Below are 21,155 nucleotides of genomic sequence, written 5' to 3' on the forward strand. Positions count from 1 at the left end.
TATTTGAATGAGGAGATCTGAATTCTAAATAGCAGTTACTGTCTCTTTTTTTAACCGCTTTCGGCATGTTCGTAATAAAAATTGATATTAGTTGTGGCAACGGCGTTATGACATTAACGACATTTCACGAGTGATAAAATAAATGTGAATGGAGTATATATAGTTTCAATTCTGACGAAGCCTTATACTATTATCGTTTGGAAGGAAGGAAAATAACAGCGAATAATGATTTGGTTGATTGCGCTCTTGTTTCAAATGCAAACATTCAACAGCTCCAATTCCTCAGCCCTCATAAATACCCCCGTATCCAAATGTTTCAAAAAAAAACATTCTCGGGGTCTTCTGTGATGAAAAAGCCATTTTCCTAACCGACACCGATAAATCCCGATAAATCCAGCAAACGAACAAACATTCAAGTGGTGCGAATTCTCTCAAATATAGCTCGAATATTTCCTTTTATATTCAACAGAATTTTCAGTAAATCAACATGGCTTCATGCCGCTGGGAGTTGATTGAGAGCCTAGCGTAAATATTGTTCGCGATGATATACATTTTCTCCGATTTTCCTGGGCGCACTTCCTTGCTTATATTTATAAATTGCATTCGAGTAAATGCGGTGCATACACATCAATACCAGCCGATATATCAACTTCTGCCGGGAAACATAAATAAAACAGCTCGCCGCTTCTACTTCTACATGCCGTATGCAGACGTGAAGTAACATGGCCCATTTAGAGCGCACGATGAATCGGATGGTATATTCTGAAATTAGACGTAGTATTTGCTAGTTTTATATCCTAAATCAACAGGATTTCAGGGAAGTTTACTTCGAAATACATAATATTATAGGATTATACATGTATCGGCAAGCTGGGCTGTGAATGATAGGGGAGACCGAGGAGAGTTATGACAATTTTTGCTTCAACTAACATATCTCAGTCCAGAAGCGATGAAACCCGGGAGCAGAATACTTGCTTGATCGGGAAATCAACGCTTGATTGACGACTATACGTCAATTGGATTTCAATCGATAATTCAGTCATGATCATTCAAAATATCATTTTCGCATCTAATTATGATGTTCAAACGTCCATTGACAATATATTAAGAAATGAAAAGGTTTCAGTTATTTTGTTTTATGAATCGAGTGACTATTAAATCGTTGATCGGACAATCAAAGTTTTATGAAACACGCTGTTAATCTATCAGTTATAAGAGCCAATGTAGCCCAAATTTTATTCTATCAAAAATAACCTTCAAAATTAATCACATCATTAAGGTTTTTGAGTAATTTTATAGAAAAAAACAATTCTTTAGCCTCTAAATATTTCATGAAGTCCATATCTCACTATAACCTTTCAGGCACATACTATATATAAAACGGTGGCCATCTCACCCCTCTTTCACTTTCAACTGGTCAAAATTAATCGTTTCACCAAAAATCACCTATACTAGATCATTTTTGTTATCTGAATTATTGCGAAGACAATGGAAAAAAGCTACTTCTCGTGATGACCGATGAAACCATATGTTTCGTTTAGGACAGGGTTTTTAAATATGTTCAAGCTTTTGTAGGACAGTCTCGAAAATTCGAGACAATCACTCTATTGAAAAAATCAATAAATTTCGAATAGACGGATTCATTTTTGCTACTCTGATAATTAATTCGTTTTCCAAATTTGAGCGATTTCTAGGATGATTCATAACTATTGGGACATAGACTAAGGGCAGATTGTTTGGACCAAAATATGGCGATAGGACCAAATATACCTCAATAAAATATTGCTGTGGAAAAAGATAGAGGGCATTAAAGTTGAAGTTTTTTTTTTCGTTTTTTGCTAATAATTTCACTGTATATTTTTTCATCCGTTTTTAAGAAAAACACAATTGAGCATTTCAGAGCATCGGAAGGGGATTTGAAGTAACGATTTATTCATTTTATTTATTTATTTCGACGATAAAGCATAATTGAAAACAGTGTAACATAAAAAGAATAAACCTAAATTAAATGTTCTACGCAGCCTCCTCCGACTCCTATGCCTTTTCTAATTCTTTTAATAGTATTTTTCTGTCCCCTTATAAAAAATTCAACTTTAACGCCCTCTATATTTTTAGACAGAAATATTTTATTGAGGTAAATTTGGTCCTATCGCCATATTTTGGTACAAACAATCTGCCCTTAGCCTATGTCCTAATTGTTAAGAATCACCCTGTATAAAACCGAATGTTAGGGGAGTTGGTAGCGATATAATTTTTTCTTACTACGGGGGTTGTGTATTGAAAAAGGTCTAAACACACAGGTTCAGGATTTTAGCAATTCGATTTATACGTGAGAATGAAAATGGAATCTTGGAATTGCCGACTGATTTGAAAAAACTTAGGACCAAATGTAAAAATAGAATATAACATAGTTTAAAGTCTTTAAATTTGTCTAAATTATTCACAAATTTTTTTACAATGGTCATCACCATCCTCCAACAAGCCAAATGTTTATATTCTGTTTCGTTTTTCCTTCGCCGAAGTCATCTTCCACAGTCCCGTACTCGAAATTCTAGGGGTTGTAGCTCAGCCACCTCGGATATTTTGTATAGAAAATTTTTGGTGGAATGACTTATTTTGATTACTTTTACCTTCGAACAGTATAAAAGTTTCACCTTTGAAAACACCCCGTATAACAGAAATATCCTTCATATTCTGTCATGTCTCTCTAAAACCCAAAGTTAGTTAAAACTGCTATGCTCCCTCTATGATCTTAAAATAACACATCACAAATATATAACAAACTCCCAAATATGTTATGTGGATATTTCAGAGCGTATAGCTGGAACAAGGAATTCACAAAATGTGGACATAATTTGTATTAAGAGGGATCTACACCGTTTTAGTGTTCAGTTCAAAAAGGGAAATGAATACCTTACGTCAGAAACCACTATTTTATATGGAGTTTTCATTATAATTCAATTCCATCAGTTCGTCATCTCGAAAAGTCAGAAAAATTTTTATTCATCGAACGGAATAAGAAATATTTTTTTTTTCATTGAAGAACAAATATTCAGTCATGTTATTGGCTTTCCGAGGTGCAATTATATATTCTATGAATATACACATGAAGAAATTTCTCGAAAATTTTCACCATTGGCTACAAATCATATCCTGGTAAAATTGAAAAAAAACGTTCGTTGAGTGCTGCCATCTTTTCGACAAAATTGTAAACTATTGTTGTATTCGTAACTTCTACTTATCCTTCAAGTGTTCTGGCAACACATTCTGGTAGTCTTTTCCCCTTTACGTCTTGTACAGATGACGAGAAAGTCCCGTGGTATAAACTCCTCTCAAGCACAGACGAATAATTCTCTTCTGGGTAATGAAAACCGTATTGCTGAGTGAAAACTTTCGAAATTAAATATTAATCGAAAACTTATAGAGGTAACTTTGGAGCTTTGGAAAGATGGTTGAAAAAGAAATCGTCAAAAAAAAACTATTCCTTTTCTGAAAAGGATACATTTTAACATTTCTGTCCGAATAGAATCGGTGAATTCATTTCGATGCTTCAAATTCGGCAGTGTTGAATCGTGAATAATCACTGCGCCTACTTTTTCCCCATTCTTGTTTTCATCCGTTCGTTTAATCACCCCCAAGACCCGTTCAACAGTAACTCATCCGGCTGGAAGGGGCGAACCGGTAAAATAATAAAACCCGAGAAAATAATGGTCCTCAATTATGATGTTCCCCATCATTCGGCGGAATCGAGATGATCATCGCGGTCATCTAGCGAGAACAAACGACGGAAAAAAGGTGATTATCATTAGTTTCTCCCCCAATGGGGACAACATATACAAAACGTTCCGCCTTTTTTAATGGGAACAAATAACCCGCCAGTTGGTTGCGACGACATGAAACCTGAACGGGGAGTTGGAATCCGGGGAGAGTACAGATGCTGGAGAGTGCATGTTAAAAATACATTAAACACTTAAAATCGCTAAAGGCTCTCGGACGCTGCATTGCATATTTCATTGAAGCCCCGACGGTTTTCAGATACTGAATAGAGGTCAATAGGAAACAATGTTTCAGGGTGTGCTGAAGACAAAGCACAGGTCGATATTGAAACCTAATTAAAACCATCCAGTAGTTCATAAAAAACATTCTTTCTCTAATTAAACATCCCAGCTTGTGTCAAAACGATATTTTCGATTATCAAGGGCGGTTCCAGTGGAAAGAGTTCTTTCCAATATGGAGAAATGATTTTATTTTATAGCAACAAACATCTTACAGAATTTCAAATATAAAATTATGAACCCACCCGAAAATCACTCTTCCGGCAAAAAACTGAGGTCTATAAAATTTAGAGATTTTGAAATATGAATCACATTCAGATCTACGATGATTTTTCTGAGAGATAAGCGTGTCCAAAGTTTACCTTCCAAAAATTAAGAAAAAGATGAAGATGGGGTCGCTAAGAAATTCGTCAAGGCCAAACAGTTTTCCCGAAGATCGAAGACATTTCGAAATTTATTACTAGAAGAGTATAACTCTTCGAGAATATGTATCACATTTAGATATACGTTATTTTTTCTGGGAGATAGGTGTCGAAATGTCGAACTTCCGAAGAGTGGTTGGTCAAAAAATCGTAAAGATGAAACGGTGGCAAGAAGCTAGATGAAATTCAGAGATTTATTACTGTAAGTGTTGTTTTTTTAGAATATTTATCACATTTAGATCTTGTGTGCAGGGGCGTTGCCCTGCAAAAACAAAACACCTTTGGATGGCTTTCCGCGTCTTTTCTCTTTGATTTTTTCCCATAGAGTGGTCAGTAATGTCGAATAGTAATCTCCGGATATTGTTCTACCCTTATCCAAAAAATTAATAATGATTATTCATGGCAATCCCAAAAAATTGAAGCAAGAAGTTTTCCAGCAGATTTTTGGACACAAAAATTCTTAGGTCTTAGAGAACTAGAGTATCGCCATTCCATCGATGGTTGCTTTGTTTCTGGATCCTAGAAATGTACCCAAGTCTCATCCATAGTAACAATTCGGTTTAAGAAGTGTACAACGTTTTCAAATCGAGTACAGATCGAACGCGATTCTTCTACCCTTGCACGCTTTTGGCCAACATTCGTACATTTGGGTATCCATTTTGCAGCAATTTTTCCCATGTCCCAGTTGACGGGAACTATATGATGAACGCGTTCGTATGAAATATTCAGTGTTTCAACGAATCTAGAAGTTGACGTCGAAGAAATCGACTGGAAAAATGAAGCCAAATATTTAGGAATAACGCTTGACAAAGCAATCGACAAAACGAAAGCAGCGATGAGTAGACTCTACCCTCTGATAGGAAGAAGAAGCCACATGTCGAAAGAGACAAAATTGAAGATAAATCAAAGCCGTTGCTAGGCCTCAACTGACTTATGGATCAGTCGCCTGGGGTTTCGCGGCAAAGAGCCATATCAAAAGAATTCAGGCCACTGAAAACAAGCTGCTACGATGTGCCATAGATGCACCTTGGTTTGTCAGGAATAGACTGATTTATAGAGACCTAAAATGGGAAACCATAACGGAATTCATGAACAGAAAAGCAGAGAAATTATTAGAAACAGCGAAAAACCATCCGAATCAAGAACTCAGGAGACTAGTGGACTACGATCCAGGGGAAGACAAAAGGAGAATGCGAATTTACCGAAGGAGACCAAGAGATCAATTAAAAAGAGATTAAAATAAGAACAGAAACTTATTGAAAAATCCAAAAAAGTGTTATTCAATAAAGGATAAACACATAAATCCCTGCACGATAGTGTGCGAGAAGAAAATCGACTAAGAGATGAACGGTTCATAGACAAATGGGTTTTTAGTGAGTCTCGAGCTCAGGAGAGTGAGAATCCCCACACTTGTTTCCCCTCAGGAGAGGGTGGTTCGTCTGATTTGCAGATTTTCCCCGTGCTACAAAAAAAACTTACAGTTATTGGGTACTGGGTGGTTCTATTTCAATGTCACTTTTAGTATACTCTGAAGGACTTATCGGATTGTCAGAACTGAGAACCAAAAGTCCGGATATTCACTCCGAAATCTTGATCAAGATTATAAGAAGAATATGGTCTCCAAATTTTTTCCTTCCAGCGGAATAACAGTAGATAGATAATGGATTCCGCAATGATTGATGCCCCTGCTAACGCCCATACCGATACTGACGATACTTACATATTCAATTCATTCGACAGCGTCATCAATAACCCCCATCCCCCTGATCCCTATGCACCGCTTTGTTTAACGTTGCAAAACGCGGGGCGGGAATTTTAAACGGGGTAGACCGTGATTCAAAAATTCCATTTTCGTAGTTCATGCATCACACAGCGGACATGGCGTGGTCGTCGGCTGCCATCAATATTCAAAGTGGGTCCCCACGACATCATTTATTATGACTTTGTCGCGCCATCTTCCCGCACCGCAACCAATTAGATGGGGCTCTTCACCTGCCTCGCTCCACGTCCCGGAAGGATCCGCAGAATGGACTCCGATGACTCACGTCTGGCGTTCATTTTGAGACGGTGTTATCGCGTCATCTCGACACACTCGGGATGATCCATCAGAATTTCGCATTAGATGAGATATGGAGCATTTGGGAGATCGTTTCCGATCATACTTTACATGTTTACATGCGATGTGTTCCAGATGAGGGTATCGATCGGCGACGTTTGATGTTGCATAAAGGAGTGGATGGGATGCTGCTGTGGAGCTTTTGATGGAGTTATGCAATTTCTCGTTATTCAGATTTAGACGAAAATGTTCCCAGAAAAGGTATACCCGCCTTTAGAGTTTCAGTTGCAGAAAGTCATCTGGATCTATAATAACGGTTATGAAATTTTTCTCATATGCTTTTGACTTAGCTCTCGGAAATATTGAGAAGTATGGGAACTCTGGGGTCTGGGAGAGATGAACCCCTTTTCACCCTGAAGCTACTTAAGTTGTATCTCTAAATGGTAGCAAGCCATTTTTTGCGTGAAGATATCATGCCCAAATAAGTAACGATAGATAATAGTAGAGTGATGGTGAGATGAACATTATGAGTACAGCAATTCTTTCTTTAGGAACTGAAAATTGGCTAATTTCTGCCTAACCCATGAGAGAGTTGAACAGAGGGCTAGTCACAGTCACAGATGCTCAAATCAGGTGAGCGTGCTAGCCACCCCAAGTCCCTTCTGAGTGAGATGTACATCTATCTGAAAGCAGCTGATGAAATTCGAGTTATGTGGGCTGCAGACCCATCCTGCTGAAACCAAAAATCGTTTTCTTCAGCAAGTTCTTCCAATTTAGGCTGGTAGGAAGGTTTCCCACATCGAAACTCAACACTGGCATGACATTTCACACCTCGGAAAGGTAAGGATCTATCTCCTGACTCTTGAGAGCAAACAGCTGAGTCTGGCTGACTCTTTAACGAACACTTAGGGCCAGCCACTGAATGCGAAGTTGTGCGAAGCTGAGTGTTTTCAATGCTAAATGACGAGCTGCGTCACACGATTCGTAGCTTTTCAATTATATTAGCATAGAAAACGCTCAGCTTCGCACAACTTCGCATTCGGTGGCCGGCCACCCTTAAATAGAATTAGAGAAATGTTTTATTGGGCATACCAGGCAACTTCTTAAGAACAGAATACGACAGCACAAATATGATTGCCAATTGCAAAATGCTAGTCGATCCGATAGAACAGCCCTTTCTGAACATCATTTCACAACTCAGCACAGTTTCGACTTTGATGACGTAAAAGTCTTAGATAGAGAGACAAATTTAAAAAAACGCAAACTAAGCGAAAGGATGTTCACACATATGAAGGACTCGATGAATCATCGCTCAGACACACAAGGTCTCAATATTATTTACTGTTCTTTGTTGGATATATTCAAAGAACGTATGTCACCGTAGGTATCGTATTTGCCGTTTCGTTGCTTGGTCTGTCAGATTTTGTTCCATTCACTGAACTGTGCAATTTTCGTATGTGATATATGAGTCTCTCCAACAACAGACGCATGAGCAGTGGGTCACTAGGCCTCAGTTTAGCACTACGAATTGAGACAGAGCACACCGAACTGTGACTTTAGGGACTATTCGACTGCTCGACTACTACTGCTCATGCTCATTTTCAGGGGTTCTTACCGTTCTCGGTTGTCCCTATTCTGCTCCTCGTTCAGTACTTGTACCTGTTTCCTCAAGTTCGTGAGCCAAAGTTTCGATTGTGTTCGTAGAAAGGACATAATGTCAAAATTGCGCCAGCAGGGTCACGATCACATAACGGTTTTTTTCGTAAAACGTACAAATGGCAAAGCCTCGATGCATCCCTGTCCAAATCAGAGTGCCGATTAAAAACCACAGACCCCAAGGAACCCAAAGTGCCCTTCCGGACCTATTTACCTCACAACAGTCCGAACAATGATGAAACTCATCAATCGGCTCTGCCGCACCCTGTATAAGGATGCCTCAACCGAGTTTACCTCAAAATATACTTGATAAGAAGAATTATTACTCTATACAGGCTATGGAAGTTATATTTTGTGATTATTCCGATTTTGTTCAATCTGCCTTCATTTTTTGAGGACTCGTCCTCCGAAAATAAGCTTAAGAAACTTTTCCACAAATATTTCCTGAAATTCGAATTCTGCAAAACATCATTGAAATGTTTGGAGTGGTTATGGAGCTTCATATAAATTTTTCAATGACACATTCCAAACCTCTATTTCATTTACGATTTACGAATCATTCACTTTTCCTTTAGAGAAAGAATGTTGAAGTGGGGAATCGTATTCAGAAAATGCCTTTTGACATCAATCCACAACGGAGGTAGGTACAACAGAATAATATAGAAAAGTGGGCAACTTTTTGTCCTCATTCGCATAATTACATTTTCCTTTCGTATTCCTCATTTGCATACACCGGTGATCAGAACAAAATTCAACATGTTCCTATACAGGAAAAATAACTTTTTGCGGACAATATAATATTGTCGGGGAAAGTTACGAAATCCGTGCCTCAGGGACTATCCGGCTATCCTTTTTCAACGAACGAACTTCCCTTCGCACCTACAGTAATTAATCCTGTTAACTACTTTCGTATTAGTTTGGAAGGATGACTCGGCAAGTGTTCCAGAGTTTTTCAGCATGAAAAAGCTCGCATATCGTTGCAGAAATGTTTCAACAAGGTTATCCTAAATTTGAGTTTCCATTCATTAATGTTACGTGAAAAAGGCAGAAGCGTAATACTTGCTGATGTCAGGTACCCCCGTTTCTATTCATTCTGCTTCTATTGTGAGTTTGAGTAGTGGTAAATGGATGTTTAATTATTGTAACATCGAAAAAGTTATTTATGGATCGAGCCTAAGGTTGAATAATTAAATTACTTTTTTGAAAATACAACGTGTTTTTGACAATGAGGAGATAGGAGGAATGAAAATGAGTCAGCTCTATGTCAACTGTAAAATTCTTTCAATAATGAAAAGGCTACATGTTTCGGCCTTTCCACTGGGTCATCTTCAGGACCAATTCATGAAAACAAAACTCGCGATTTCCCTTTCAAGAAGGGTGCTCCTAAAGTATTCGAGAAACAATTCTTTTCGATTACCTGTAAGTGCTCGAAAGAAACCATTTTGTTGTTTTGAATCGATGAATAAAAACGAGAAAATTTTTCGAAATTTAGGAATTTAATTTAATTTGTATATTTCGAAAAATAACATCCTCGCACCCTTAAAATTTATATAACTGCAATGCATTTCAAAAAGCTGAACAATAATTTGTTGCTGGTTACATTTCAAGTTCTTAGGTCGACGTTAAGGCAGCAACAATATCAAAGTATTTATTTCCTTGCTATTCTATTTGTTTAGTTTTCCAAAAATTCTGTAGATGTTGGTATAGGTGGATTGAAAAATTAAGGGTGAAATTCACTAATCTGCCATCTCATAAGGTGTTTTAAAGATGATCAATATGAAATTGAACACTTAGTTATTTTCGAAAAACACAACACCTGATGTTGGTGTGTTTCTATCACACTTTTATTTGAATAAGCAATTCTTCTATCCATTTTACTTTCTCATGAATACATATATGTTCATTCTTTATGGTAACTCAGATAAAACCTTTGATGGACTTTCATGAAAGTTAGAACTCACGCAAAAAAAAATATTCATGCTGTATATACAACAAAATTTTTAGTGCAGGGAAATGCCATTGTATGTTTGAAAACTACGTAGTTTTCTATAAAATGGCTTTCATTCAAGCGAATGAAAGCCTTTTTTTTACTGTGAATGGATTTGAACGTTTTCGTAATACCTGAAAATGACTATGTTTTTTTGTGATTTCTTTATTCAACGAAAAAAAAATGAATTATTAATGTTTATCAACGTCTCCCGCTTTTATCGTTGTCAATTCTCAATGTCATTTTATGTGAGTTCATATATCCATGACCAAAGTAGTCTGGTAAATAAGATTTTAAGGCATTGAATTTTTCCAAAAGATTATGGGAGAGTTGAACCCCTTTTCACTCTGAAACCACTCGAGTTGTATGTTGTATCTGTAAATGGTAGCAACTCATTTTTTTTTTGCGTGAGGATATCATGCCCAAATAGCTGACGATAGATAATAGTAGAGTGCTGGTAATATTAACATTTTGAGTACAGCAATTCTTTTTTTATGAACAGAAAATTGGCTCATGTCTCCCAACCCATGGAAGAGTTGAACAGGGGGCGAGAAATACTTGAACATAAGTTTCTTCATGAGGAAAAACATTGAAAGAAAACAATTTCCAATGACCAACGATTGCCTATGTCAAGGATTTCATCATCAGATGTATCAGCGTCTGAAATACATATTTTCTATTTCAGAGTCACTCTCCATTATTTCCGAGAAGTTTTTTACTTTTTTGAACCCTTTCATCTTTTTTATATTTATTTTTTTCATTCTTTCATTCGTTTTTTTTTTCAAGCAAACTATTATCTAAGATCTTTGCGGGAAATTTGGACCACTGATTATGTCTTCCGACTATAGCATGGGTCAAGTCTCCCGCACTCCCTTTTAGTCTATTCAACAACTCTTTTCTTGAAACTTTTACAACTATTATCAAAAAGGCTCATCGTTTGTAAAACAATATTAATCAATGAAAGCAATATTACTAAACAACACCACGCATCTATTAAACTTCTCAGACAGTGTGACGAACAGAAATAATTCTATTTCTACTTCCTAATAACAAAAACACGTTCAACCCTCTCACTCCCGAACTGTTTTGATGGCGGCCAAAATAGAGCCGCCACTAGTTATGCCTTGTTATAAGTATGTCGCAAGCTACTCACGATACCGGTAGCGCGAAATTTGAATTGAAATATTTGAGGTGGTTCAAGTCTCCTACTTGAGCAAGTCTCCCGGACTTCCCCTAACTACTCTATAGCCGTAAAACTTCTGTATCTAGAATAATAACCTCAAATAATTAAAATCTTTGGATTTAAACTGTCAATTGAATGAATAAATTCCTCTGTTGATTTCATTCGTTACATACATAGATACACACCTTTATACTTTCTATCAGCAAACGAATCTGAAACATCTGTCGAACCATTGAGTATTAACTCAATGGTTGAATACTTAAAGGTCGAACTTATAAAGGTCACGTCGTTGGCTTCGTCCACCTACGCTCTTACGCCCTTATAAAAAATACACCTTAGGGTGCGAAAAACTCACCTATCTCTAGATACTTTTGATGAACTGAGTCGTATTCGTCCCACAGAATGGAACGGAATCTGTTCCTCTCCCTGGAGGCTGCGAGCACTGGCTCCTGTTTATGATGCTCGTTGGGGTTCCTGTAACGCAAAGAAGAGGCGGTTTTAGCTGAGAAATCTCGTGTGGGGTGGAAAGTGACGGAATCCCGAGAATCCGGCAGATCAGGATCGCCCGGGGAATATCCTGCGTAATTTAATAAAATAGAAAAACGTCGTTTGGGTAGGAAGGGAGGTGCGTGAATGGGTGACGGATGTTGCAGCTGGTCTGGCATGTGCTGGGGTACATTTTCGTCTCTTCGCGAAGATGTGGAGCTAATTCGATTTATATCATCTTGAATGTACCATTTTTAGGTTACGTTTACTTCTCGTATTCAGCAAGGAACGGAATTACTTCAATACTTAGGTTATATCAGGAATTCACCAGTAGAATTGTTCACCCTCTGCCTATTATGAAAATATACAGGGTGAGTCTTTGACCCGTATAAAAATTTTAACAGTAGATTCTTGAGGTCAAAAGAGACACTTTTTTTCCTTTTCCGTTTTTTTCGAATCGGCTCGGTTTAAAAGATACAGGCTGTTGAAGCAACATGAAAAAAAGTTTTTTTTAGTGCTATATCACAAAGGGTTTTATGGAATATTCTTCATTTATTTGATGAATCTTTTTCGAACAAAAGATATCATCCACGTCTTTCAGTTTTCTCAATATGTCCCTTACGTACCATAAAAATACCAAAAATTCAAAGAACTGTTCAAAATTAGTTGAATGCTATCTCATATTTGAACGTTTTGTAAAATAAAATTGTTCTTCATATTTTTTCGTATAGGTAATGCTCTGTTTTCGAGTAATTTGATGTTCAAAAATCAAAAAGTATGTGAAATTTTAAGAATTGTATACTTTGGCTGAATACACCTCTGTTTGAAAGATCCACAGATGTGTAGTGTCACAGATTTAGATAGTTATTCTGAAGCATAGACATATAGACATGGACTGTGCCTTCCCTTTCTATCTATGCATGAAATACGGTCAAAAAAAGTGACAGAGAGTGTAATGTATTGAATTATGTGTCTATGTTCTTAGATGTGCGCACTATGATTGCCCCACTACCGTTAAACAGTCTGAAAGGGGGTAACATGTGCAAATCTCATCAGTTGTAATTGTCGAGCGATTAAATAAAGATCTTGTTTATCGAATTATTCTATATTGAGTATATTACAATTTGGCGACGAGGAAAGCGAACCGAATATGCCTTCCACCAATGAGGGACAAGGTACTTCCAGAAATGCATCAAGTGTTGGGAATTTAAGAGAATTTCACTTGAATATCACGGACTGGAATATCTACAAGGCGAGATTGAATAACTATTTCTCAGCAAACGAAATTTCCGATACGAATAAACAACGGGCGATCCTATTGAACATGTTGGACGAGGAAGCCTATAAACTAATATTTAACATATGTAGCCCGGACCTTCCAGAAGATAAGTCTTACAATTCGTTACTGGAATTATTCGACAAACATTTCACGCCGAAGAAGTCAGTATTGGCTGAACGCTATAAATTCTTCGCGGCGAAAAAGGATTCGTATGAAAATATTAAGGAATGGGCTGCAAGAATAAGAAGTTTGGCTGTTTCCTGTGAATTCGGACAAGAACTGGATATCTGCCTCAGGGATCGTTTTGTCTGTGGGTTTGAGAAGGGAGCAATTTTGGATAGATTGCTAGAAGAAAAAAAGGAGATCACATTTGAACAAGCGATCAATGTGGCGGAAAACAAAATGGCGGCGTGTCAGAGCTACCAGATTTCAGGTCTTGAAATCAAGTCGGAGCCGTTACATCATATACGCAAACGCAACAACAAGAGTGACGAAGGAAAACGTCATCAAACAGAAAGCCATCATCCAGTGCAGGACAGGGAGAGTTGCGCAGTTTGTGGTAAACAAGGACATCGCAAAGATAAGTGTTATTTTAGATCATATTCTTGTAATTTTTGCAAAGTTCAGGGTCATTTATCTAATGTTTGTCCCCAAAAACAAAATAGAAATAGATATAGTCATAATTATTTGCGAAGTGATAATAATGTTGAGAACAAAAGTAACCTTTTGAACAATGACTTGGATGATCTTCAATTATATAATATAAATGAGAAAATGGAAAACACCCCTTTTACTATTGAAGTAAATATAGAATCTCATAAAATTGTTTGCCAAATCGATTCAGGGGCTAGTGTTTCCTGCATGTCTGAAAATGTATTTTCGAAACTTTACGCACATGATCATACGTTGAAGTCTTCTGACCAATGTTTGCATTTCTATAATGGTACCAAAGTAAAACCGTTGGGAATTTTTCGTGCAAACGTAGAATTCAGGAATATCAAAAATAACATAGATTTTTATGTTTTCAAAAATGGAGGTCCGCCAATAGTTGGAAGAGATTTTTTAATAACATACAATATGGGAATTGTAGACAATGTGAATTTCGTGAATGATAGAGCTGAAGGTATAGTCAATGAATTTTTTGAGGTTTTTTCTGATGGGTTAGGAAAGTTTTCAAAAGGAGTTGTAACTATTAACCTGAAGGATAGTGATGTTAACCCTAAGTTTTATAGAGCTAGACCTGTACCTTACGTTTTAAAATCCAAAATAGAAGACGAAATCAATAGACTTGTTTCTTTAGGTGTTCTGTATCCAGTTGATTATAGCGAATGGGGAACTCCAGTCGTACCAGTATTGAAGAAAAATGGATCATTGCGTCTTTGTGGAGACTACAAAGTAACTATCAACCCGCATATTGAAGTTGACCAACATCCTCTGCCGAGAATTGATGATCTGTTCAATTGTCTACAGGGTGGAGTAAAATTTTCAAAACTGGACCTGTCTGATGCTTACCAACAGATAGGCTTAGATGAAAGTTCTAAAGAGCTCACCACAATTGTTACTCATAAGGGCTTGTACAGGTACAATAGATTAACATACGGAATTGCGTCAGCACCTGCTAAGTTTCAAAAAATAATGGAATCGCTTTTCACTGGTTTAGAAGGTGTCGTAGTATTTTTGGATGATGTGTTGATAACTGGAAAAGATGATAATGAACATTTGGAAAGATTGAGAGTAGTTTTAACAATTCTAAAAAATTCAGGTTTGAAAGTAAGTCGTCCTAAATGCAAATTCTTTCAGGATAGTATTGAGTATCTAGGTTATATAATTGATAAGGAAGGTTTGCATACCAGTGAATCAAAGACAGTAGCTATTAAAAATGCGGAAGCACCAACCAATGTGAGTGAACTCAAATCGTTCTTGGGAATGGTGAACTACTATGGTAGATTCATCCCAAATTTGTCAACTATATTACATCCGTTATATGAGTTATTGAAAAAAGACAAAAAATGGGATTGGTCTGACAATTGTCGAAAAGCTTTCGAGCAGATTAAATCCTTCTTAGCTTCTCCTCGAGTTCTAGTACATTTTGACCCTCTTATGAAAATAAAACTGACAGTTGATGCTAGTCCATACGGAGTAGCAGCTGTGTTGAGCCATATTCTTCCTACAGGGATAGATAGGCCAATTGCCTTCGCTTCTAGAACACTTTCCAACAGTGAAAAAAATTATTCCCACATAGAAAAAGAAGGTTTGGCGATAATATTCGCGGTATTGAAATTTCATCAGTATTTATACGCAAATAAATTCAAATTAGTAACAGACAATAAAGCATTGATCTCAATTTTTGGTCAGCATAAACCCATTCCACAATTTTCGGCCAACAGACTTAGACGTTGGGCCGTGATACTATCTAACTATCAATATGAAATAGAATATGTCGAATCGAAAAAAAATAATGCAGATGCGTTATCCAGGCTATTAAAAAATCATTCAGAAAACGATACTCTGAGTATCGAGGATAAAGAGGTAAACTATTGCAATTTTTTATTAAATAGTGACGAATTACCTATGAACTATAATCAAATTGTACGCGAAACGAAACAGGATGAGTTAATTGCTAAAATAATTAGGTTAGTGAAAACAGGATGGCCTAGATATATCAATGATGTAGATATTAAACCGTTTTTTTCTAGACGCTTTGAATTTTCGGTGGTTGATAATTGTCTTTATTGGAACCATAGAATTATTATCCCGGGCAAGCTACGATCGGTGTTCTTAAAATCTCTTCATCAAACACATTTTGGAGTTGTTAAAATGAAAAATATAGCTAGATCGCACTTCTGGTGGCCGAATTTAGATAAAGAAATCGAAGATACGGTTAAAAAGTGTCATAGTTGTTCCAAAGTTGCGGGTAATCCCCCAAAGGTTCCGTTGGCCAATTGGTCTTGGCCGAAGGAAGTGTGGGAGAGATTGCATATTGACTATTTGGGACCAATCGCAGGAAAATATTATTTAATTATACTTGACGCCCATTCGAAATGGCCCGAAGTTTTTGAGACTTCTTCTACTAACACAGAAATAACAATAAAAATTTTGAGACAAATTTTTGCAAGGTTCGGTTTACCAGTAACCTTAGTTTCGGATAATGCCACATATTTCAAGTCCTCTGACTTCGAATTGTTCTTAACCAACAATAATATCTCACACAAAACGATACCCCCATTTCATCCACAATCTAATGGTGCTGCCGAAAATTCTGTAAAGTTGTTCAAAAATTCTTTGAAAAAGGCTTTTGTTGAAGGACACCCTGTGGACACGAATACAGTTCTTTGCAGATTCTTGTTGGACTATCGTACTACAAAGCACTGTACGACTGGAGAAACTCCAGCAAAAATTATGTTTGGTCGTAATATAAGGACAAGGTTTGATGCCATACTGTATAAACCGTCTAGTGTATTGCGAAATAGAGTTTTAGAAGCTCAAGATAGACAAAAGAAATATTTCAAAGGCAATAACCATGTCCAATTCTTAGTTGGTGATACTGTTTTAGTAAAAGATTATCGCGATCAAAATAAGCCAACCTGGATTAAAGGCATCATTCAGAAGAAAATTGGTAGAGTAACTTTTCTTGTGTATATCCCGGAGTTAGAAAAAAATTGGAAAAGACATGCAAATCAATTAAAAAAATCTCTACCAGATATAAGTTATCCGAATAAGAGTACAGTTGCTGAAACAGTGACTCCAAACAATGATAATACAACTGTTACTAATGAAATTGTACCAACTAGACCCAAGCGTGTGGCTAAGCCACCTGAACGCTATCAAGCTTCTTAATTTCTGTTGATCTCATATTATTTGTAGTTAACCTAGTATTTAGTTGATGATGATTGTAAAATAACAATGATAATATGGATATTTAATTATTGTATTAATTTGAATTAAGGGGTGGAAAAATGTAATGTATTGAATTATGTGTCTATGTTCTTAGATGTGCGCACTATGATTGCCCCACTACCGTTAAACAGTCTGAAAGGGGGTAACATGTGCAAATCTCATCAGTTGTAATTGTCGAGCGATTAAATAAAGATCTTGTTTATCGAATTATTCTATATTGAGTATATTACAGAGAGAAACGCACGTCGGGAATGCAGTTGTCTCTTTCTAGAATATTGATTGGTCCACACTCACCTCTATGTGAACAAAAAAGAGAAGGTAAATGCCCGACCATCATTTCTCTCTTTCTATAAAAAAAGCCAATTTCATGCTGACATTGCTCAGTCCATGTCTCTATGTCTATGTTCTGAAGGTAATTTTGCTTTTTAAGGGGTGGCACAGAACATTGTGAAAACTTAAAATGGCTTTATTTTTTTATCAGGGCCGAATCGGAAAAACTTGTATAGAAAAAAGTGTATCTTTCGACCCCAAGAATCTACTGTTGAGATATTTGTACGAGTCAAAGACTCACCCTGTACACTATTTATTTACAGCCATCGCGCAATCGTCTGTAGGAAAAAACAGACACAACTAATTTTCAAGTTTCTGCTTGAACCTTTTTTTTTGGGATTTCTCCCCTGATATCTGAAATACAAGGAATAATATTAAAAAAAGTGTGTAGGATATGCTTCTGCTTAAGTAGGAACCTAGTTATTGCGAGTAAATAAGATTTACAGTTTAGCGTCAGATGAAAAAGTCTGATATAGACTCCGAAACGCCCCATCCATTTTCTTCATATACATTTGGGTATGTTATTTCAATAGTAGATATTTGTTCGACAACCATGCTTCAAGAACTACTTCCGACTGAAAGTGCAATATCTACTTAGGAAGAAGCATTTCTTACTCAGTTTTTTTATTATTTTTCTTCTGTTTCAGATATCAGGTGAGAAAAAACAGTAAAAAAGTTTTCAGGAAATCATTTCTACGACAGACTATTGCACCTAATGGAGCATTAGCTATTTTATCTGTAATCAGCTTTGTGTTTCAACATTGAGTAGTATATACTCAAGGTTGGTCATTCTATTCCTAATGAAGCTTGTACTAGAGTTTTAACAGAACTTTGTTTTATCTTAGCTGTTAGAAAAAAAAAACTGAAAGTATTTTTCATTATATTTCCGATGCGTGTGACAGTATAGGATGAGGCATATCAGATATCAAAATTGTTATTTTTATGAAATATTTAGTCATCGTCATCGTCATCAAAGTTAGTCTTGACTTGGTCATCAGTTTCATGATGACCTTCTTCATAAAAAAATTTCATCAATAATTTTAATTGTTCAAGAGAAAAAATTGCATATTCATCGATATATTTCAAACAATTTATTTCTTTGGAAGTAAATGGTGTTGTGGAAACCAATATATTCGCCTCGTTCATCTATGTGGTATCACATTTTTCAACATTCTATGCTTCTTATTCTTTTAGTTTCAGTATACAGGTCAACGAAGAGGAACTCTCGAATCATCATCATCCTTTCATTGGATTGTAATCCTATTTAAATGTGTATGAAACATTTTAGCTGAAGAGGATGCCATCAAGTGGTTGAAAAATAAATTTAAAATTTTGCATAGGGACAGTTGAATGGAGCCTCTATAAAACACTCTGAAAATTAGCCGCTGCAACATTATTCAAGTAATCCCAAACATAAATCGAAAATTCAATGCTCATTCAAAATAGGCGAGTATTCCGCCTTTGTTTCACATCAGCATATCTCAAAAAGAGATAGAGCGTAAATTTCAACCACCATCGAAAGCAGCGTGCCCAACACGCACACAAAACGAACGCCATTATCTTTGATCCAACCAGCTGAAGATGGAAAAAGTACAATTTGCCGACACGAACACTGTGCCCAAACGAAATTACACGTTCCGCAACGCCATAATCGCATATTCTATTTATGCCCGCTATAAAGCCCACTTTCCACGCCGAAAGTGCGAAAAGGAATAAGAAGAAGGGGATATTAGTGGGGCCCATTTAACATGGAACGTTTAGTGGAGGAGGCGTTCTGAATTCCAGCTAAACGCGCGAATCGCTATTTCGTACTTATTCGGGTATTCACAATTTGCCTCTGGAATGTATATCACACAGTAGGTTTTTCAGAGGTTTTCCCGTCCTGGTGAGAATTCATTGATATCAGTTTCTAGCTTGGATCGTGCTTTTCTTCGATTTTCCGCTTGGAAATATGAAAGTTGAATGATTTGATTCATTTCAACACATTTCTAGATGCCCAAAGTCCTTTCAGAATATAAATTGGATTAACTCAAGTTGATTTCCATGGAATTCCTAACATTCCATTCAAAGATTATAAAGTAGAAAGATGGGAAACGAAGCGACTTAAGTGATGTGAGCGTCATCTATGTTTCAAAGTTGTTTCTAAGGCTGCTTCAAATATTGATTCCAGGGCCATTTGAAGAAACATATGGAATTTTGTGAAATTTAAGATGGGCATTTTGATCGAATAGGTTTTGAATGTTTCGATTCTCATACCGCTTTTTGTTTATCTAACTCGTTCTTTTAGCTGAATATTGAATTTTTTCAATTTCTTGAGGAAAACCTCTGAATATCGTTCAAAAATTATTACATGGTGAAGAACTGTGCACCAAATTAAATGGATTTTCCGAAAAAAATTACCTACTAAAAAAATTCAAATGTAAGTATCAAAACTGCTAACATGTGATTCGGTCATTCATTGATTTTCATTTTCAGTGCTCTGAAGTGGATAAAATTTTCGGGACGTAAAGGCATGCAAACAATACTGAGTACACCATGTGCAGTGAACATTTGAAGTCAATTGAGAACAGCTCATCCACGTAAATTGTTGTATGCAGGAAACCTATTCCCTGCATGGAGGGCCTATTTAGGCCCGATCCTTATACGTCCATTCAAAGATTCCCAATTGCTATTCCATCAATATATTCAGAAATGCAAAGGTTTTATTGATTTCGTTTTGGGAATCGACAATTGTTGTTTGGAAAGTCAAGGTTTTACGATTTTATGAAACCTATACCTGCATGGGCTAACATACCTCTGTTAGTTGGTTTTGATTGTTGTTTTGTGGTTCTTAATGTTTTCTAAATAATATATAAGGAGCTGAAATGTATATGCTATGATGTTATATTGAATATTGATTCATATTAATTTCTGATATACATTGTACAAATTCAACTAAGTTTATAATATCAACACAACGTATTGCACAGAAATAACACCTTTGACGTATAGCAGATCACAAGAGTTGTCCTAGTCAAAGCTCTATTCGTTGTACATAATTTCAAATTTTTGTATATTTCATTGATTTCAATTGATTCCAAATAATGTTCAGATGAAAACATCTTAGTCACAAAACAAAACCTTTCTTTTGTTTTGTCGCTCAGATTGTTTGTTTTCTGGTCTCAACAAAGTCGATATTGAAATTCAATACAAAGAATTGAATTAGAATTTCGCGCCCCTCAAATCATAAAACAGAAAACTGTTATTGAACAGTTTTCCTGTATTGACAGTACGTTTTCAGCGACATCTCATTGTCAAATGTGTTAGTACTAGAGATATGAATGCGTTTCCCATCTTTCTACTTTATAATCTTCGATTCCATTTTGATATCAATTAAGTTTTTTTTTATAATGGTCTAATGTCAAAAGACTTGTCGGTCACGAACGAAGAGAAAAAAAAAGAGTCTCTCTCTATTGAAAACTGGAGACAATTGTTTGATCAATACCAAGGCTTCATCAGGTGATTCTACGAAACATTATGTCTTTTTCTCGGCAGTTTTGAACGTAACATCATTTTTTACGATTTAATTTCGTGTCAATTTCTTTATTTACTTTGTTTACAATATATGGTTAGATTAAAGTAATTGATAATTGAATAAAAAAATTATAAATTTGAAGAGAACAAAGAGGAATTGACATATTATGTTTGAAAAAGAAAATGTGCTACTAATACTAATAGGGTTGTACTTCCCTTTTATTTCCGTTCAGTAAAAGGTGTACATATAGAATTTTTCTTATTTTTGGACGGACTGAAAGCTCTAGAAAT

General features: G+C 36.2%; 1 protein-coding gene across 1 annotated transcript in view; it reads right to left on the reverse strand.

The window, feature by feature from the left end:
* LOC123311928 (neuroligin-4, X-linked-like) overlaps positions 1-21,155 on the reverse strand; it is a 190,780-nt gene that overhangs the window by 22,491 nt on the left and 147,134 nt on the right. Inside the window, exon 6 of the mRNA XM_044896060.1 lies at positions 11,715-11,833. Within this exon, the coding sequence (XP_044751995.1) occupies positions 11,715-11,833 (119 nt within the window). The remainder of the gene's footprint in view (positions 1-11,714; positions 11,834-21,155) is intronic.

This window comes from Coccinella septempunctata, chromosome 4 (genome assembly GCF_907165205.1).
Source record: "Coccinella septempunctata chromosome 4, icCocSept1.1, whole genome shotgun sequence".
NCBI classification, from domain to species: Eukaryota; Metazoa; Arthropoda; class Insecta; order Coleoptera; family Coccinellidae; genus Coccinella; species Coccinella septempunctata.